The 22,243-nt window shown below is 41.4% G+C and overlaps 1 protein-coding gene across 16 annotated transcripts in view; it reads right to left on the reverse strand.

Moving 5' to 3' along the window:
- NEK11 (NIMA related kinase 11) overlaps positions 1-22,243 on the reverse strand; it is a 278,952-nt gene that overhangs the window by 128,218 nt on the left and 128,491 nt on the right. For all 16 annotated transcript variants that reach the window (XM_081569880.1, XM_081569871.1, XM_081569867.1 and 13 more), the window contains 3 exons: positions 18,760-18,879; positions 15,657-15,750; positions 11,065-11,179 (listed from right to left, as the gene is read on the reverse strand). In XM_081569880.1, the coding sequence (XP_081426006.1) occupies positions 11,065-11,179; positions 15,657-15,750; positions 18,760-18,879 (329 nt within the window). The remainder of the gene's footprint in view (positions 1-11,064; positions 11,180-15,656; positions 15,751-18,759; positions 18,880-22,243) is intronic.

The raw sequence follows: 22,243 nt of genomic DNA on the forward strand, positions 1-22,243 counted from the left end.
GAAGTTGAGAAAATACTGCAACTTGCTTTGACACTGTATTTTTTCAGTAAGAGATTGTTGTATGTTTTCTGTTTTGTGTACTATGCTAAGTTCTTTGTATATCATCTAATTTATTCCTCATTAACCCCAGAAGTCTGAGTATTACTATTACACCCATTATATGGATGAGAAAATGGAGACTGGGAAATATAAATTTTTTGCCCAAGTTCACACAGCTGGTAAATGGAAGAATTGGAGAAACGATAAATTCTGGCTCCAAATATCTTTCAACTCATGGCTTCCAGTCTAATGGAGTTTTGTGAAATGTCTGTGGTTATTCCAGAAGTTTCAGTCATTCTTAGTCTTAACATACTGGAGATAAGGTTACTTGAAGTTAGAGAAAAATATTGAATTACAGACTGTTTATCCCAATCTGCTTTTTCTTCATCAAGCAGATGGGTGACTCAGATGAACCATTGTGGCCTCTACAGAGGGTGCCTCTCAGCTCTCCTCCCACAAACTTCCTGCTGAGCGGCAGGGCATGCAGGGAGCTGCCAGTTTTCAACTGCAGCATCCTGCAGGCCTGCTGAGCATTGGAGCTAGCAGCGATGGTGGGACAGTGTCCTCTGGGAAGCAGACACTGAGACTGAGAAGTATAAGAGATGTACTGAGGGAAATCAAAGATTTCCCATAGAGGAATCTTTTGTTGGGCAGGAATGCTGTGCCCCACCATGGTCCATAGACCATGCTTTAAATAGCGAGGGACCAGCTTACTGGCTCTCAGCTATGGGGCTGTGACACACTCCTGTATGTGAATGCCTCTCAGGGATATCATCACATGTGAATCAATGAATATTGTCAATAAAATGAGAAACATATATACTCTCACAAGGATACCTACTAGGTAGAATTTGGAGCAGAGATCAACAAAATGTAAATGTGATTTATCAAGTAAAAAACAGGAGGTGCGGTACTGAATGATATCAGGATGGCGTCAAAGAATGCCGGCACTCCTGGGAGCACAAACGTGGGTCTATGAACATGCCTGCATACCCAGGGCACTAGCTCCTTAGCAATGACACAAAGCTACATTTTAGGCATTTAAAATTTTCCCCAGATCTGCTTTTTCTTAACCAGTAGTCACCTTCTAGCCCTCTCAAGTACATCACTAAAATCTCTCATTCAGGGGACCATAAACCCACAAAAGTTAGTTTTGTTCAAAATGTCTAATTCTACAAATAAAGGGAGGCCTCTACAACTAGAGGCCAGATGTTCATAAGCAACTGCTTGTGCAAACTGTCAAATTGTATCTTAAAATGGGGTTGGGGAGGTGGAAGTAGAGAGAAAGAGTGGGGTTAATTTAATTCTAAGCTGCTTTAAGCCAGGAAAGCAAGTGATGTGGAGTTAAGCTGGGGAGAGGAGTTGGGTTTGCTCAGTATCCCTAGATTCAAAAGAAAAAATTAACATGAGATATAAGAGAGTAAAGTCACTTTGATCTCTACAACCCCAAATGTCCAGGTGCAAAATGTATTGAAAGATAACAGGCATCTTACATTCATCTACAACTCTGTACTTAGCCAGCTAATCTTTAATAGTCAGAAGAAATGCCCATTAATAATTTAAAGGAGTCATGCCAGGAAAAAAAAAACCCAAATAAGTCCAGAATCAGCAGGAAAGGATGGTCAAGGTCAGCTGTAAAGTGGGACATGTAGGATCACACTACACCTTCACGATTCGTATGAAATGCATTCTGACATGTGGATGCCAATGCACAGATTGGCAAGAGGAATTTATGAAGACACCATCCTGCAGCCTCAGAGACGATTCCAGCTGAGAAGCTGTAAATGCTGACAATATCACAAACATTCTGAAGGCAAGCAGAAAAATGGATTTTTTAAGAGTAAGTCAAATTCATATTATTGCTCACACACAGACATACTACTCTGAAACAAAACAATCACTTCGGATATTTTTATAGGTTTCTTATTTTTCTATTTTGAATTTTTTAGAAGCAAGAGAAAAAGAGAAGTCAGTGGAAAATGCTGTTAGTCATGAGTGACAGAAGGAATTACTACTGAAGTTCCTTGACAGAAATGTTTTGTTATTATTGGTTTTTTTTTTCTGGAAATGTTATTTCACTTGAAAAAAGTGCAAGTTTGACAAGTACAGCTAGAGCTGAAACTGAGGAGGCTCTCACTGCCACACAACAGGAAAGAAAGTCCCTTTACAAAGCTCAAAGAGGACAATTTAAATGCCTATTACAAATATCTAAAGTCTGGCCTAAACACCAAAGCAGAAGACTTCAATCACTTCAACAAAAAAATTAGTGAGTCAAAGATGCTCATGAGACTGGAAGTAAGCACTGTCCAATATTGCTGCTGCTGCTAAGTCACTTCAGTCATGTTGGACTCTATGTGACCCCATAGACGGCAGCCCATCAGGCTCCGCCGTCCCTGGGATTCTCCAGGCAAGAACACTGGAGTGGGTTGCCATTTCCTTCTCCGCCAATATTGCTAGGTTCGTTTTCTATGGCCTCTTAGCTTCTTTCGGCATCATGTGGTGGGTACAGGAGCCCTGAGCACAACTGTGAAATTGCACACAAGAAAAACAATTTCATTTACAAAAGGAAAACCATACCATAGTAGGTCCAAAACGCTATCTGAAGCACACATTATACAGGTTTTAGTCTATAATATTTTGTTGCTATTCTACCTTAAAGCTATGATGTATGCTTAATTTTCTGCTTAATTGATTCATTCCAAACCTGAACCATGCTACGGGAAATGAGGTCACTTAAGGATGCTCTCTGCCTGGGAATTCCCTGGTAGTCCAGTGACTAAGACGTCGTGCTTCCACTGCAGGGGTATGGGTTCAATCTCAGGTCAGCACTAGGATCTTGCTTGCCACACTGTATGGTCAAAAAAAACCCTCTTTGCTCTACCAGCAGAGCCCTTAGTTTAATAACTACTGGGCTTCTCTGGTGGCTTACTTAGTAAAGAATCTACCTGTAATGCAGGAGACCCAGGTGAACGCGTGGGTCAAGAAGATCCCCCAGAGAAGGAAATGGCTACCCATTCCAGTATTCTTGCCTGGGAAATCCCACGGACAGAGGAGCCTGGTGGGCTACAGTCCACCACATCACAAAGAGTCGGATATGACTGAGTGACTAACACACAATTTATGCTTAGCTAAGGGGTTCAGTTCAGTTCAGTTTCTCAGTCGTGGCCAACTCTTTGCGATCCCATTGACTGCAGCATGCCAGGCTTCCCTGTCCATTACCAACTCCCAGAGCTTGCTCAAACTCATGTCCATTGAGTCGGTGATGCCATCCAACCATCTCATCCTCTGTCATCCACTTCTCCCACCTTCAATCTTTCCCAGCATCAGGGTCTTTGCCAAGGAGTAAGTTTTTTCTCATCAAGTGGCCAAAGTATTGGAGTATCAGCTTCAACATCAGTTCTTTCAATGAATATTCAGGACTGATTTCCTTTAGGATGGACTGGTTGGATCTCCTTGCAGTCCAAGGGACTCTCAAAAGTTTTTCCCAACACCACAGTTCAAAAACATCAATTCTTCGGCACTCAGCTTTCTTTATGGTTCAATTCTCACATCTGTACATGACTAGTGGAAAAACCATAGCTTTGACTAGATGGACATTTATTGGCAAAGTAATGTCTCTGTTTTTCTAATATGCTGTCTAGGTTGGTCATAACTTTTCTTCCAAGGAGCAAACATCTTTTAATTTCATGGCTGCAGTCACTGTCTGCAGTGATTTTGGAGGCCAAGCAAATAAAGTCTGCCACTGTTTCTATTGTTTCCCCATTTATTTGCCATGAAGTGATGGAACTGGATGCCATGATCTTAGTATTTTGAATCTTGAATTTTAAGCAAAGTTTTTCACTCTCCTCTTTCACTGTCTTCAAGAGACTCTAGTTCTTCTTTCTTTCTGCCATAAGGGTGGTGTCATCTGCTTGTCTGAGGTTATTGATATTTCTCCCAGTAGTCTTGATTCCAGCTTGTGCTTCATCCAGCCCTGAATTTTGCATGATGTACTCTGCATATAAGTCAAATAAACAGGGTGACAATATATAGCCTTGACGTACTCCTTTCCTAATTTGGAATCAGTCTGTTGTTCCATGTCCAGTTCTAACTGTTGCTCCTTGACCTGCATACAGTTTTCTCAGAAGGCAGGTAAGGTGGTCTGGTATTCCTATCTCTTGAAGAATTTTCCAGTTTGTTGTGATACACACAGTCAAAGGCTTTGGTGTAATCAATAAAGCAGAAGTAGATGTTTTTCTGGTATTCTCTTGCTTTTTCAATGATTCAGAGGATATTGGCAATTTGATGTCTGGTTCCTCTGCCTTTTCTAAAACCAGCTTGAACATCTGGAAGATCTTGGTTCATGTACTGTTGAAGCCTGGCTTGGAGAATTTTGAGCATTACTTTGCTAGCGTGTGATGTGAGTGCAATTGTGCAGTAGTTTGAGCATTCTTTGGTATTGCCTTTCTTTGGGATTGGAATGAAAACTGACCTTTTCCAGTCCTGTGGCCACTGCTCCATTTTCCAAATTTGCTGGCATATTGAGTACAGCACTTTTACAGCACCATCTTTTAGGATTTGAAATAGCTCAACTGGAATCCCATCACCTCCACTAGCTGTGTTCATAGTGATGCTTCCTAAGGCCCACTTGACTTCACATTCCAGGATGTCTGGCTCTAACCACCATTGTGGTTATCTGGGTCATGAAGATCTTTTTTGGTAGTTCTTCTGTATATTCTTGCCACCTCTTCTTAATCTCTTCTGCTTCTGTTACAACCATACCATTTCTGTCCTTTATTGTGCCCATCTTTGCATGAAGTGTTGCCTTGGTATCTCTACTTTTCTTGAAGAGATCTCTAGTCTTTCCCATTCTATTGCTTTCCTCTATTTCTTTTAACTGATCACCTCGGAAGACTTTCTTGTCTCCTTGTTATTCTTTGGAACTCTGCACTCAGATGGGTATATCTTTCCTTTTCTCCTTTGTCTTTAGCATTTCTTCTTTTCTTAGATATTTGTAAGCCTTCCTCAGACAGCCATTTTGCCTTTTTGCATTTCTTTTTCTTGGGGATGATCTCGGTCACTGCCTCTTGTACAATACCAAGAACCTCCATTCATAGTTCTTCAGGCAGTCCGTCTATCAGATCTAATCCCTTGAATCTATTTCTCCCTTCCACTGAATAATCATAAGGAATTTTATTAGGTCATACCTGAATGGGCTAGTGGTTTTCCCTACTTTCTTCAATTTCAGCCTGAATTTGGCAATAAGGAGTTCATGATCTGAGCCACAGTCAGCTCCCAGTCTTGTTTTGCTTACTGTATAGAGCTTCTCCAATTTTGGCTGCAAAGAATATAATCAGTCTGATTTCAGTATTGACCATCTGGTGATGTCCATGTGTAGAGTTAGTTCTAGAAGGTCTTGTCAGTCTTCATAGAACCATTCAACTTCAGCTTATTCAGTGTTACTGGTGGGGCACAGACTTGGATTACTGTGATATTGAATGGTTTGCCTTGGAAACAAACAGATCATTTAGTTGTTCTTGAGATCGCACCCAAGTACTGCATTTCAGACTCTTTTGTTGACTATGAGGGCTGCTCCACTTCAACTAAGGGATTCTTGCCCACAGTAGTAGATATAATGGTCATCTGAATTAAATTCACCAATTCTAGTCCATTTTAGTTCACTGATTCCTAAAATGTTGAATTTCACTTTTGTCATCTCCTATTTGACCACTTCTAATTTACCTTGATTCATGGACCTAACATTCACGGTTCCTATGCAATACTGTTGTTTACAGCATCAGACTTTACTTCCATCATCAGCCACATCCACAACTGGGCACTGTTTTCGCTTTGGGTCCATCTCTTCATTGTTTCTGGAGTTATTTCTCTACTCTTCCTCAGTAGTTAAGGGGTGGATCATGGAAGCACATACAGCTTTCCCAAGCAAGGGCATTATTTTGAGAGATCCACAGGTGCTGATTTTCCTTGTAAATAACTGATGTTCTGGGGCTGCATTTTCCTCTTATCTCTATCATGCCTCCTTTGGACACACCAGTGAAGTAGCTAATGAGGCATGTGTTATTCTGTATTCACTTCAATTTTTCAAATTCATATATAATCTTTCAAATTTCAGCCAGAGGTACCTTCCCAGCTCATCATGCAGAAGAAACACTCTGAATTATTAAATATGTCTCAGGGTGGGGAATCAGTACATCTTCATTTGATATTAGATTCATTCTAATTATCCTCTAGAACTCAGAAAATTAGGGAGTGACTGCAGGTGCCTATTCCTGGGAGTAAATGTGAGAGTCAGTAGCAAACACGAGTGTAACTCAGCAGAATATATGACAAATATGAAGCAGAAGCACCATCAATTTATATTCATTAATCAAGTCTCTAAGACAGAGCTCTGAAAGTAAGAGGACATCTGGGAATGTGGACATGACCTCCAGCATATGGTCATCTTTTCTGTGGGCTGACAAGGCAGGTTTTTGGATACATTTGGAGTCTGGACTGTTACATTTTGTCCTATGATGCTCAGGGTGCTTTTGTAGGTCCCAGGTCCTCTTAGATCTACTGGTATGGGTCCCCAAACTCACAACATGAGCCCCGCAATCAAAAAGACTGAGAGAGGAGCCAAAGGGTTCCAGCCCTCATCTTCTCTCCTCCTGACAGAAGACTGCTGCTGCTGCTGCTAAGTCACTTCAGTTGTGTCTGACTCTGTGCGACCCCATAGACGGCAGCCCACCGTATTTGAGGCTCCCTCATCCCTGGGATTCTCCAGGCAAGAACACTGGAGTGGGTTGCCATTTTCTTCTCCAATGCACGAAAGTGAAAAGTGAAAGTGAAGTTGCTCAGTTGTGTCCGACTCTTAGCGACCCCATGGACTGCAGTCTACCAGGCTCCTTCATCCATGGGAGTTTCCAGGCAGGAGTACTGGAGTGGGTTGCCATCCCCTTCTCTGGACAGCAGACTACAAACTCTATTAACATTCCTTATGGAAGACAATGTTGCTTGGTTGACATTAGAAGAAAACCTCACAATCATTTTTTTGGACTAAGGACCCTGTGTCCCAAATAACATCCAGAGATCCTGTTGGATGCCTTCTAGCTCCATGATTTCATGTCAATCTCTCTTAGCCATTCATTAGCTAAGACACAGGCTAATAGGCATTACTCATGTATTCTTTTCTGAATATTTTATCATTTTTTAAAAATTTATCAGTTTTATTGAGGTATAACTTATGGACAATAAAATGCACTCATTTAAATTATAGAGTTCAATGGCAGGGTGGATGGGGGGGTTTCATGGAGAATGGATACATATATATGTTTGGTTGAATCCCTTTTCTGTCCAACTGAAACTATGACAGCATTGTTAATGGGCTATATTCCAATACAAAATAAAATCTTAATAAAAATAGAGTTTAATAAGTTTTGACAAATATATACATCTGGGTTACTATCACCACAAGAGGTTCCTTGGGTACTTTTGGAGTCAGTTTCTAACACCATGATCCCCAGGCAACCACTGGCCTCATTTCTGTCACTGGAGGTAAGTGCTGCTAGTTCTGGATTTCATAGAAATGGAATTATTCAATAGGAATTCTTTCATCTTTATCTTCTTTCATTCAGCACAGTGTTTAGATAAGCACCCAAACTAGTGTATAGTGATAGTTTGCTTCTTCTCATTGACGAGTATTACATTATATGGATAAACTACAAATCAGTTTATCTATTCATCTGTTGATCGACACTTGCTTCTACTTTTTGGTACTATAAATACAACTGCTAAGAAGATCTGTGTTCATCCTTGTAGACATGCTTGCATCTCTCTTGGTAACCACAGAAGTGCAGTTGCAATAAGTAAACATTTTCTTTTTAAAAATAAAAACAATTAAAAAATATCATTGTCTATCACTTTATTTCCACTTAGACATTTAAAGGGAAGAAATGGCACCATAAATCATAGGTCAACCTGCAACTAAAAAAAGGGTATGTGGGCTTCCTATGGGCAAGCAAAGTATGAAACCTTGAGGTCCAAGCTTTCTCTGAGCACAGGGAAGGAGCTCAGAACTGGCTCAAGGAGTGGCTTGAAATTAAGGAAATTAAGTGGCAGCTGGTCAGGCTCTAGGTAGGCAGCCAAGGTGGACAACTGTGCAGCCTCTGCATCATGAGAGCCATGCTCTGGGTGGGTCTGGGGCCCCTGAGTTCCAGGCTATTCCAGCTTTGCAAGAAATGCTACTCTGAAACTCAGCTGTTGGTTGCTAAAAATAAGGCTAGAGTGTAATAAAGTTTCTGGCAAGAATTAATGTGCAAGAAATCATCAGTATTACATACAAGGAGTTAAATGAGGATAATTTCTTCAATGTTCCAGTCATGCTTTTTCATTTGATTATAATGGTTACTCATGACTTCAGCTAGATTAAATCTACCGTAGTCAACTAAATGCATATCAGATGTAAATAATGCATCACCCTGTCCTGTTTCTCTGCAACAAACTCCTCAATTCCAGAAGGGATTTCCTAATTCAACATCAAAGACTGATTAAACATTTGGTAAAGGAGCTTAAAAAATGATTGTGTGATTTTATTTTACATATACAAACCAGATAAAAAATAAATAAAAACTTCCTCTGGGTGCTTAAAGTTTGTAGTCAAATCTTCTAAAAGGAAGAGAATGGGAGAAATAATGAACCACTTCAGAGTTCATCAAAAAATTAAAATCTCCTGTCTCAAAGTTTCACAATTAAGCTATGAGGTCCCTAATCATCCTGCAGTTACTAAACAATCATCAAGTCAAGGGCTACGTGTTCATAGTCCTTCATAGTCTCTCTTTTCAATTTAGTATTTAAGAAAGAACAGAAATTAGAAAATACAAATTTACAGAGAGGGAAAAAATAAGGGAAATTTTGTATTTTCCAAGGCATTGGCCAAACTAAAACTACTATGTGTTTTTGACTCTCACAGCTTATAATGGGGATTTAAATAGTGTTTCCTTACGGCATGAACAAGGTGGACAAAGGAGTGAATTGGCCTATTTTCAGTTTGGTTGGTAACTCAACACATGGTCTGCCATAGCAGAACCTCCTGACAGGGGACAAAGCGTGAGGTAGGGAGGCCGCCAGCCCAAAGAGTCCTGGCAGCTCTGTGGTCTGAGCTAGCTTAGAAGTAACGTGCACTGGAAGCAGGAACTCTGGAGTCCTTGAGCAAATTAATTACTGTCTGCTTCTTGTTTGTGAAGTGAATAATAGGTTTCTTGTTTGTGAAATGAATAATAGGTACCTTTCCTGTCTGAAATCTGGAGGCTGAGCCCAGGCCTCTCACTCCTAGACCACCTGCTCAACACTCCGACCTGGGGCTTCCTCTTTCTAGATGGTGATGGCCCTTCAGCAACACACAGGCTGTCAGAATTGGTGCTACTTGGTGGCTGTCTGATCCTTAGTTTTATAGTCTAGGAAAGAAAGGCCCAGGGGACAGTTCTATGCTTCCAAATTTTACCTTTGGACAATAACAAATAATGTATTAAAGAAACACCTGAAAAGAACCTAGATGCAAATCCATCTGATACACATATCTGTCTGCCAACAACTCCCATTACCAGGTGGCTTCCAAAATATCCTTTCAAAAGTTGGCAGATAGTACTTGAAGACTTTCAGGTCCTGGTCTCCTCACAGCTGAAGGAGGCAATACCAGCTCTAACAGCCCCAACAGGAAGACATCAGATGCACACTTGGGCTGAAATGGCCAGCCAATCCAAGTGCCTCCATTTTTTTTTTTGAAAAGAGAATTCAGCTCCTGCCAAAGAGAGTTTCAGCCACAAGGATGCACCCAGAGACCTTTGACCACAAGACGCGTGAGGCTCCCACGCCCCCATCCCCACCCCAGGACCTCTGCAGCAGGCACACTAAGGCCTAAGACAGCAGTCTCCTGAAGCACCTCCTGACGTCCTGGCTGCCTCTGCCTGCTTGGCAGACTGGTGCTTGCCAGGAACCTCTCTGCACTTGGACTGAAACTTGAACCATAGTCTGACATTCTCTCAACCTTTCGGGCTCCTTCCCCAACTCTCCTGATTATATTTTGTACTTTTAGCCCCATCTTGGCACCTGCCTCTCAGAGGTCCAAACAACGTATCATTCATTCACTTGAGGAATGTTAACTGAGTGCCTACAATGGTCCTGGGCTTCCCAGGTGGCACTAGTGGTAAAACTCGCCTGCCAGCGCAGGACACATAAGAGACATGGGTTCAACCCCTGGGTCAGGAAGATCCCCTGGAGGAGAGCAAGGCAACCCACTCCAGTATTCTTTCCTGGAGAATTCCATGGACAAAGGAGCCTGGTGGGCTACACAGTCCATGGGGTTGCAAAGAGTTGGACACGACTGAAGTGACTATGCATGCACACACAATGTTTCTGGCACTTGTCCATAGCCCTGGGGAGAAGAGTACAGGACTGCAAGGCCACATATTCCTAGCCCTCTCTCTCAGGGTCATGAACTGCTTCCTCTCTTTGGCTTTCACTATGTGCTGAGAGCACATAACAGCCTCAGCTCATTCACTTTACTAATGGATTGCTTCCTGGTTAAGGAAACTTGCCAGGGGCTTCCCCCACTGGGCCAGCCTTTTTACTCTAAAATTCATGATTTTTTATCATTAGGCTATGATAAACCAGTTTGGCTGACAGCTCTGAGCACTTTCTTTTCTAGCTCATGAGGGCCAGGAAAACCAGTTACAGAGGGAAACTGTATTTCAGAGCATTCATAGTCCTACACAGGTTAGTGGTGATGCTACTTAACTCATGCAGAAGGGAAGGTCCCTTGTCCAGCGTGAATTTCTAGCTCATCTTCACCATGTCAAGAAGACAGAGAGGATAGACAAAGCCTCAGCTTCCTGCTCTGTATCACCTCAGCTCAGCTCTGGCGAACTGATAGAAGGTGGCTGCATATACCCAAAGCTTTCCCCAGAGGCCGCCAGGCCCACTGGACGGTCAGCCACACCAGCCCACCTGTCATCCAAGAGCAGCCTTCTGAACACTGATGTAAATTCATACCATGATCTCCAAGGTCAGCTATGGTGTCCTCCACATTTGACCCAAGTGCGCGGAGATCCAGGGAAGGAATGGGCTGAGACTCAGGCAGGTTGTCTGAAGCTGGGTCATCAAATTCCTTGCAAAAAGTATGAACAATTCATGAGAAGCTGATCAGAGGAAACAGCATTACGACAAATGAAACAATATTCTTGTTTAGAAAATGATTTTGAAACAAAAGCCCACCTAATCCTCTCCCTTAAACATGATAACATTTTCAAATCTTAAGAAGGCAGCTTGGGATGAGAGAAACAGCTTTGAATTAACTTGGCAGGTGACCTTGGGCAAAGCATGTAACCTCTCTCGGCCTGAGTGTCAGGGTCATGGTGAGGGAGAGGCAGGCGGGACACCCAGGGCGCACACGGAAGGAGGTACTAACTTGCAGCATCAGCTGTGGAGAATGAGCATCTCCTTCCATTGTGTATCCAGGCCTCACGCTCCCCGCAGCCTAGCCCAGCCCTGATCACCTTCCTCATCTCAAGACTACAGGTGCTGGCTTTGATAATGTTCAAGCTCTCTTCCAGCTTTTAAAGCTCTGTGATTTTATGAATTTCAATTCCCTAAAAGAAAGAGATCTAAGAGGTGACATAAGAGTTTATACTTCAAAAAAAAAATGTTAAGTTAAACTTCTCAAATATATCAACAGGCATTTCAGCTAATCACTGTGTCTATATACGTGTGTGAGTGTGTTTAACACCCAGACCTAATGCTGAATTGACCTGTTTTCCAGGATAAATGGTTTTCATGGAGAACTAGTCCAAGAGCACCTTCTTATCAAAAGGAGAAAGTTCAAACTAATCCTAATAAATAAGTAGAACAAGGCTGTGCTACACTGTGATGTGGCATCTGTGGAAATATATATAGTCATAAATATTTTTAAGAAAAATAGTCCATTTTTTGTACTGTATAATAATTGTTGCAGGAGGTGAAACTGGGGCTCCAAATTTCAAAGGATCACCAATAATGCGGAAAAAAAAAGACTTTGTGAAATGTGCCTTTGCGTCTATTTCAGAAATTTTTTGAAAACAAGTATTTGAACTTTCAATTGATTTCAATTTTCTGAGGTTCTCTTTGAAGAGCACTATTATAATTGTCTTAGAAGGAGCAGGACATGATCTGCTCTTTGATCCCCAAGACTATGTCACATTTGCGGGCCTGACCTGCCACACTCTTCACAAAAACCTTCACACCTGCATATACCCCCGGATAAAAGAAAGACTGGGCTTAGTGTGTGCATCGTGGTATCCAGTTGTTTTCAGCTACCATCCTTTAAGAAATGGTGCCAACATGATTCCACAGTCAACTACACTTCAAGATTTCAAAGCCCAAATCCAGCAGAGCAGAAAATGCCTGCCAGAGAAAAAGGCCCCATCAGTCAGGATCTGAAAAATAAAGCAAGCCACTCTCCTAAACACCTCAAAGAATTTTTATAATGTTTAAGGGGTGACACAACCAGCCTGTCTCTCTCTGAACTCTGATTCTATCTCCAGCTACTGCTTTTGAAATATAATGAGGTTTGCTTCAGCTCGCCAGACAGAAGCAAGAGGAATAGAGAACAGAGCCCAGTGAGAGGAGGAAGAAATTCAAGCACAAATGCGCATTTGGGGAAAGACAGGAGTGTGTGCCTCTTCTTTCCTTCTCTCCTTTTTAATTATGTTTTTCTTTAGCCTCTTGCATCTGAATGATACAACTTATTTCTCATACTATACTTCATCCTTTTCAGCTCACTGATGCCTCTCCACTAGATGTCTAGACCCTTTAGTCCCTCTGCAAAGTGTTCAGCTCTCTGTCCTTGGTTCTCTGAATATGTTACACCTGCCTCACTCCTGGGCTTTCCTACTGGTTCAGTCAGTAAAGAATCTGCCTGAAATGCTGGAGACTGAATATGATCAGACTGGTCTCCGCTCTGCCTGGCCGCCTCTCTCCATCCTCCTCCAGGGGGAACAAGAACCTTCACTCAGGCTGCCTCTCCTTTTCTTCCAATCCCATTAAATGTTCTATTTTTCCTAAAGCGATAATAAGAAGGTCTGCTCATCATGGCTTTCCCAGACCCTCCTCCATCTGAAGCTGCTTTGTAGAACCCAATTTCTATTCATTACTAATCAGTGTGATTCTGGCCCAGCAGTGTCAGAATCACCAGGGAGTTTGTTAGAAATGCAGTATCTCAGGCCCCACTCCAGATCAGGCAAGCCAGAATCTGCATTTCAACAAGACCAACAAGTGATTCAGGTGCATTTTGAAGTTGAGAAGTGCTGCTAGAAGCCATAAGAATTTGGAGAAGGGCCAGCTGACTGTGGAGCTGAGTGGTCAAAGATGGTTCTCCTGAAGAGGAGGTGACATTTGAAAGAGAGAGAGTGGGATGCTACCAATGGGCCAGAGAGAAGCAGCTGATTGGCACAAAGGAAGGTGAGAGACCTGGGGAGCTGAGCGACACCATGCGCTGGGCACAATCAGCGTTTCCTGTCCTCGCCAATATGCAGCTGAGGAAAGCTGTTTCTGAAAAGCTCAGGACCAAAGACACTGTTGAACTGAATCCTAATAACTAAAGAATGAACCACCACCATCTCTGACCAAGACAGCCACAGGCACCTCCCTCCTGCCTCTGCTTCTTGCTGATGGATGTGGATGGAATTGGGAGGAACTAGGCAGACACTGTGGAGGTTATGTGTTGGGACTCCATAAAACCTGTCAAATCCTCACGTTCCTCATCTGAACTGAGCCAAGATCTGGAATCCCATGTTCTGTAGGATAATATAGAGTTAATAAAATCTTAAGTGACTTCAGGATCCCCCAAGTGCCCTGATTTTTATAGGATGAACAGGACCTCATATAGTGCAGTTGCTTTGCACTGGTAATAATCATATCAGGAATTTAAAATAACACAAAAATGATGATTTTGAAGGCCCATGAAGAAAAGTAAAGAAGTTAAGAAGTTATCAGACACTAAAATGTAAGATTATATTTGAAACTATGTTTTTATTTACCATAGGCTAACTTCAATATGGTTGGAATAAAGTTATTTAGGCTTTATAATACAAAATATTACCACATCTGTACTTCTCAATTTCCAGTCTCTGGGGGTAAAATCCCTTAGAAGCAGGGGACTCTGAGCATTTCAGAAAAAAAAAAACCCTCCCAACCCCCACATCTCTGAGGCCACCTTCCCTGAGAACGGGGGTTGAGATAGAGCAGCACCAGTGCCCCCACGTTGTCTGCTGAGGGTTCAATTGATAGAGACTCCTAAGGTCAGACAAGGCTGGGCCCCCATCTGCTCTAGCTGTGGGTTTTCAGAACTCGAGAGTACTCACAACCGCTAAGTCATCGAGAAAGGTGAATCCTCCGTCAGGGAGCAGCAGAAAACAATGTTCTCAGGCTCTGCTTTGTCTGCAAGTGAGCTCCACTGGGGGCTCCTGCACACCCCAGATTCAGAGCCCTCTGCTGACTGAGCTACAGTAGTAGAAAGAGTGTCTGCAGGCCTAGGGATCGCTCCCACAACTTCAGGGGGCCTGGCCCTTCCTGCTAAAGGAAAGACTCTCCCTCAGATGCAGGAATCGCCAGTGAACAAATAACCAGCATTTGAAACAGTAAATTTCTCCCAAAAAATGACTCCTTCCCAAGTTGCTTTTACCAAAAGAGCTGCAAGGTTGGTGTTGATGTCCATTATCCAAATACAACCCTGAAGAAAAACTATGTTAAGTATCAAAGCCCACATCAAGGTCAATGAAGATATGTTTAACCATTAGGGAATGGTATTTGCTATTCAGGTGTTTGGGATACAGAGGACATGAATTTGGGGTGCATTTCATGTGAGTCTCCAACTTTATTTATTATTGGATATCTAGGGTAACTCACCAAAGGAGTTATTAACACAATGTATGATGATATGGATGCTGCTGCTGCTACTAAGTCACTTCAGTCGTGTCTGACTCTGTGCAACCCCATAGACGGCAGCCCACTAGGCTCCCCCATCCCTGGGATTCTCCAGGCAAGAACACTGGAGTGGGTTGCCATTTCCTTCTCCAATGCATGAAAGTGAAAAGTGAAAGTGAAGTCACTCAGTCGTGTCCGACTCTCAGCAACCCCATGGACTGCAGCCTACCAGGCTCCTCCGTCCATGGGATTTTCCAGGCAAGAGTACTGGAGTGGGGTGCAATGATATGGATGGGAGACAGAAAATAAAGAGGGAAAGAACGAAAAATAAGACAAAAAGAACAATGGACTAGAGAGGTAAAGCATGGCTGAAATTCAAAATTACATAGACACATATCTATTCTGCAAAGTCATACCTTTAACTCAGCTGTTCATTCTGTCCTGATGAAGTCACCCTTAAACAGCAGGCACTTGGTACAGCTGCTCTGAATTAGTGTTGTCTCTAATTTTTGGCCTACAGTTAGCACTCTAAACAAATTTCAGTACATCCCGGAATTGTGCAAATTTGGTCTGGATGTTTTTTTTCCCCTACCTTGTCCCTTTTCCTACCCAATTGGCCCTATGAGTCTGAAGAATCTGAGGCAAGAAAAGGTCTTTTGTAAAATTTAAAACAGAAGCGCACTCACGTGGAGCACATCCACAGTCTGATGCTGGAAGTTCCGAGATCTCAGTTCCTGCATTCGTCTGTTGTTTTCTTCATATTTTTCTTCCACAAGCTTTCTGCATAAAGTGAACATAGGCAAAGACCTGCAATTTGCTAAGACGACATCTATGTTTCATAAGTAAATGTGATCCCTGTTTCAACAGGCAGACCAGGGTGTTGGGCAGCCTACGGTCTCTCTCTCAATGGATGAGCGTGGCGCAGCCTCAGTGGGTTCTCCTTTAAAGCATGCAGGATGCCAGCTCCTTGTTCCCCCAGGACTCAGTGTAGGAGGGCAGTGCCATCCCTGTGTGCTCTGGTCTGTGCTGACAGGGGTATGTCTCAGATGCTCGACTGAGAGCCCAACACATACTAATAACTAGGTAACAAACCCATAGACATGGAAAATAGACCCACATTTCAAAGAATTTATGGAAAAGAATATGAGAGCCACTGTGAAGAGGAATTTTTCTTGGACATTTCCAGTTTCCTCTAAACAGGAATTGAATTTACTAGACCTGTTGTTAAACTGGAGGAAAGATTTGAGTTCTTGTGATTACTAGTGCCCTAATTTATACTTAAGATTTCTTGAAAAATCACTGAACATCCCTGTCGTCAAATTTTCTTTGGGTAACACTATAACCCTCATGACAATGAAGTCATTTTCTAGCTAACACCCATCCTTTCTTGAATCCTAGAAATAATAATCAAAACAACTATGATGCAATTCATTCATAAAATCAAGAACAAACTCTACTTAACAAACCATTGCCTTTAATAACAAAAATATTAAATGTCACAAGGAAGATCAATGACTTTTTTGCATATTAAAGAAGTTTTAACCTGAGAAATAATTTATAATGTGCAAGTTATTAAATTGCTTTTTTAATCTGCTACTGTCAGAGATTTAATTTTCCTTTCACCCTCAACCAATGACACGAACCATGGTACCCTGGAAATATTTGCATTCCTGAGGTGTTAGATATGGGGCTATGAATTGATGCAACTGTTAAACAACATTCATGAATACATTTTCTCAACTAAATCCACACTTAGTGGTATACTGGATTGTACATATCTTCCAGCTGAACACTGAATAATATCACACTGGTACCCTGAAAGGGCATTGTTGGAACGTTTACACCATAGAATCAGCAAACATATTATTAATAGTAGCTACTCTTCTGGCCCCCACAGGCCCTGAGGCTTCATCAGCACGCTACTGCCCATGAAGCACTGTGACAGAAATCTTTTCCCATATTTATTAAAACATTTGATAAGAGGAAGTTGTCTCTTAGGTTCTTACATGGTTCATCGTGATATACACTTTAAGTACAAGGACACCTTGAATCATTTTTCAGATACAATGTTGTTGCTGTTGTCCTATTAGTAAGTCATGTCCGACTGTTTCCAGGCTGAAGTATGCCAGGCTCCCTTGTCCTTCACTGTCTCCCCGAGTTTGCTCAAATTCACGTCTGCTGAGTCAGTGATGTGATCTAACCATCTCATCCTCTGTTGCTGTCTTCTCTTTCTGCCTTCAATCTTTAGCAGCATCAGAGTCAGCTCTTTGCATCAGGTGGCCAAAGTATTGAAGCTTCAGCTTCAGGATAAGTCTTTCCAACGAATATTCAGGGATGATTTCCTTTAGGATTGACTAGTTTGGTCTCCTTGCAGTCAAAGGGATTCTCAAGAGTCTTCTCCAGCACCACAATACAAAAGCCTCAGTTCTTCAGTGCTCAGCCTTCATTATGATCCAACTCTCACATCCGTACACAATTACTAGAAAAACCATTGCTTTGACTACATGGACCTTCGGCAACAAACTGATGTCTCTGCTTTTTAATATTCTGTCTAAGTTTGTTATAGCTTTCCTTCCAAGGAACAAACTTCTTTGAATTTCATGGCTGCAGTCACCATCTGCAGTGATTTTGAAACCCAAGAAAATAAAATCTGTCACTGCTTCCACTTTTTCCCATCTATTTGCCATGAAGTGATTGGACCAGATGCCATGATATTGTTTCTTTAATGTTGAGTTTTAAGTCAGCTTTTTCACTCTCCTCTTTTCCCCTCATTAAGAGGTCAGATACATTAACAAGGTCATAAAATGGACAGATTTTTTTTTCAGGCCTTTTTGTCTCTCTAGTTCTTGGTTTGGGCTTCTAAGCTACCTCCCCTCCCCCAAAAAAATGGCAGAGGAAGAAAGAACAAAAATCAGTCAATTGGGTCACTTATCAGCTGAAAAATCAGTCTTTGAGAAATTGGGAGTCTGGGGTTCTTTGGAAGCACCCTTTCATGTGTAAACTCTGAACACTAGTGATCTCATACAAGCAGCACTGCCCCCAGACTGCAAAGGGCTTCACTTCACAGAACAGAGCTGCTTCCAGTCTTATCTCTCAGTTTAGTTCAGTTCAGTCGCTCAGTCGTATCCGACTCTTTGCGACCCCGTGGACTGCAGCACGCCAGCCTTCCCTGTCCATCACCAACTCCCAGAACTTACTCAAAGTCATGTCCATTGAGTCGGTGATGCCATCCAACCATCTCATCCTCTGTTTTCCCCTTCTCCTCCTGCCTTCAGTCTTTCCAAGCATCAAGGTCTTTTCCAAGGAGTAAGTTCTTCGCATCAGGTGGCCAAAGTATTGGAGCTTCAGCATCAATCTTCAGTCTTGTCTCTACAGACAACAATTTCCTGCAGGCACATTCTTCTCCCTACAGAGCAGCCAGGACTCCAGGAAGAGGGGGTTTAGCAAACACCTGGGGAGTATGGACAGAATAGTGAGGCCACCTTAACACCCCTCACGGGGCTATGTAAAGAAGGTATCAGCAAAAAGGAGGCTTTGTCTGGAGGTTGTCTCTGTATTTTCATTCCTAATAACCTCCCTGATAGTCAATCATTCTTTTCACATAAGACTGAAAGCCTGATTTAATAGTGTCTGACATCTAATCATCATATTTTGAGCGAATGAGTGAAAGAAAAAATTGATAAATATATAAGAATATACATTTTAGTTTTCTCTTATGGTTTCTGCTTTTCTTTAGTACATTCTTTTAGAGCCCTGAAAGGCAGCCTTCACTAAGGGAAGGTCACTTACTTCAGCTTCCTGGCCTCCTCATCAGCTGCCTGGACCTTCCTTATCCGCATCCTTTCTCTTGGTGTCATCTTCTGCACCTCAGACAGTGCCCTCAGGGTCTGCAGGTGAATCTTTTTTTGCCTATGAGAATAAAGATTCCCACATGCAACCCATCCCAAATATGCTCAGAAAAATTAAACAAGTATTTTACAGAAGTATCATTACACTACTGAGAAGGGAAAAAGATCTCAAGACTTGCCAAACAAAAACTAATAAACTCTGGGTAGGTAATTAGCCAAGCAGGACTGTGGTTAATTGGCAATATTTTTTAAATTAGACTTCTGTTTAAAAGCAAATTATGTACTTTGCAAATTTCTGCTCATTTCACCGCCTATGACTGATTTTCATAGTGTAACATAAATTAGGATCTTGACTATTAAGGAGTAAATAACGATGTGGATAGGACACAAATTTAGAATTAGACAGACAGGGTTGGAATCTCATCTCTCCCATTCATTAGTTCTGCATCCTTGAGCAAGTCACTGAACCTCTCTGAACCTCAGCTTTCTCATCTATAAAGAATGGGCTATCATGAGTATTATATGAGATAATGTATATATAGTGCCTGACACATAAAAGTATCCTCAAATGGTGCTATTATAATGTGCATGCTCAGTTGCATTCAACTCTTTTTTTTTTTTAATAGATTTATTTATTTTAGTTGGGGGCTAATTACTTTACAATATTGTAATAGCTTTTGCCATACATTGACATGAATCAGCCATGGGTTTACATGTGTTCCCCTTCCTGGACCCCCCACCCACCTCCCTCCCCGTCCCATCCCTCTGGGTCATCCCATTGCCCCGGCCCTGAGCCCTTGTCTCATGCATCGAACATGGAATGGTGTTCTGTTTCACATATGATAATATACATGTTTCAATGCTATTCTCCCAGAACGTCCCACCCTCACCTTCTCCCTCAGAGTCCATAAAATTGTTCTATGCATCTGTGTCTCTTATTCTGTCTCGCATATAGGGTTATCGTTACCATCTTTCAAATTCCATATATATGCATTAGTATACTGTATTGTTGTTTTTCTTTCTGGCTTACTTCACTGTGTATAATGGGCTCCAGTTTCATCCATCTCAGTAGAACCGATTCAAATGTATTTTTTTTAATGGCTGAGTAATATTCCATTGTGTATATGTATTGTGTATATGCATTCAACTCTTTGCAATCCCATGGACTGTAGCCTGCCAGGCTCCTCTGTCCATGGGATTTTCCAGGCAAAAATACTGGAGTGGGTTGCCATTTCCTCCTCCAGGAGATCTTCCCAACCCAGAGGTCATACCTGTGTCTCCTGCAGCTTCTGCATTAGCAGGCAGATTCTTTATCATTGAGCCACCTGGGAAGCCTCAGTACTATAATAGCTAAATGTTATTGAATATGCCCTGTCTTCTAGGCTTCACACGGTAGCTATTTTTTAATATTTTATTTATTTTTTAATTGGAAGAAAATTGCTTTACAATGTTGTGTTGGTTTCTGCCATACAGCAATGCAAATCAGTCATAATTTTATATATATATATATATATCCTCCCTCATAAGCCTCCCTCCCCTCCACCAATCCTACCCCTCTAGGTAATCACAGAGCGCCAGACTGGGCATCCTATGTTATATAGTGGCAGCTTCCCACTAGCTATTTATTTTACACATGATAGTGTTGTATATATGTCAATGCTACCTTCTCAATTCGTCCCACCCTCTGTTTCCCTTGCTGTGTCCACAACTCCATTCTCTCTGTTTGTGTCTCCTCTCCTTCCCTACTCCTCTCCTTCCCTGCAGACAGGTTCATCAATACAATTTTTCCAGATTACATATATATGTGTTAATATACAATATTTGTTTTTCTCTTTCTGACTTACTTCACTCTATATAACAAGTTCTAGGTTCATCCACCTCACTAGAATGGACTCAAATTCCTTCTTTTTATGGCTGAGTAATATATAGATGTACCACATCTTCTTTATCCATTCATCTGTCAGTAGACATCTAACTTGCTTCCATGTCCTGGCTATTGTAAATAGTGCTGCAATGAACATTGTGGTACATGTATCTTTTTGAATTGTGGTTTTCTCAGGGTATATGCTCAGTAGTGGGGTTGCTGCATTGTATGGTAGATTTATTCCTAGTTTTTTTTTTTTAAAGAACCTTCACACTGTTCTCCATAATGGCTGTAGCAGTTTACATTTCTTCCAACAGTGTAAGAGGGCTCCTTTTCTCCACAAACTCCCCAGCATTTGTTGTTTGTAAATTTTTTGATGATGGCCATTCTGGTTGGTGTGAGGTGATACTTCATTGTGATTTTGATTTGCATTTCTCTAATAATGAGTGATGCTGAGCATCTTTTCATGTGTTTATTGGCCATCTTTATGTTTTCTTTGGAAAAAAATCTGTTTAGGTCTATTCATTTTTTTATTGCGTTGTTGTTTTTCTGATTTTGAGCTATATGAACTACTTATATATTTTGGAAATTTATTCTTTGTCAGTTATTTCATTTGCAATTACATTCTCCCCTTCTGAGGGTTGTCTTTTCATCTTGTTTATTGTTTCCTTTGCCATGCAAAAGCTTTTAAGTTTAATTAGGTTCCACTTCCTTATTTTTGTTTTTAATTTCATAACTCAAGGAGGTGAGTGAGAGATCTTGCTGAAATTTATGTCAAAGAGTGTTTTGACACTATGGTTTCTTCTAAGAGCCTGTTTTCCAATACACTATGCTTCTTCTAAGAGCCTATGTTTTCTTCTAAGAGCTTTATAGTTTATGGGCTTACATTTAAGTCTTTAATCCATTTTGAGTTTATTTTTGCATATGGTGTTAGGAAGTGTTCTAATTTATGTGTAGCCATCCAGTTTTCCCAGCACCACTTTTTGAAGAGGCTGTCTTTTCTCCATTGTATATTCTTGCCTTGTCAAGGATAACATGTCCATATGTGTGAGGGTTTATCTCTGTGATTTCTATCTTGTTCCATTGTTTTTTATTTCTGTTTTTGTGCCAGTACCATACTGTACTGATGACTGTGGCTTTGCAGTATAGTCTGAAGTCAGGAAGGTTGACTCCTCCAGCTCCATTATTCTTTCTCAAGAATTGCTTTGGCTATTTGGAGTCTTTTCTGTTCCCATACAAACTATAACATTTTTTCTTCTAGATCTGTAGAAAATGCCCTTGGTAATTTGATAGAAATTGCACTGAATCTGCAGATTACTTTGGGTAGTATAGTTATTTTCACAATATTGATTCTTCTAATCCAAGAAAATAGTATACCTCTCCATTGTGTCATCATTGATTTTGTTCATCAGTGTCTTATAGTTTTCTGCAAACAGGTCTTTTGTCTCTATAGGTAGGCTTATTCCTAGGCATTTTATTTGAATGCAAGGGATATCTTTGTATTAATTTTGTACCCCGTAACTTTACTGAATTCACTGACTAGCTCTAGTAATTTTCTGGT

The sequence above is a fragment of the Giraffa tippelskirchi genome, chromosome 2 (assembly GCF_054371585.1).
Source record: "Giraffa tippelskirchi isolate mGirTip1 chromosome 2, T2T-mGirTip1v1.2.pri, whole genome shotgun sequence".
In the NCBI taxonomy this organism is placed as follows: domain Eukaryota; kingdom Metazoa; phylum Chordata; class Mammalia; order Artiodactyla; family Giraffidae; genus Giraffa; species Giraffa tippelskirchi.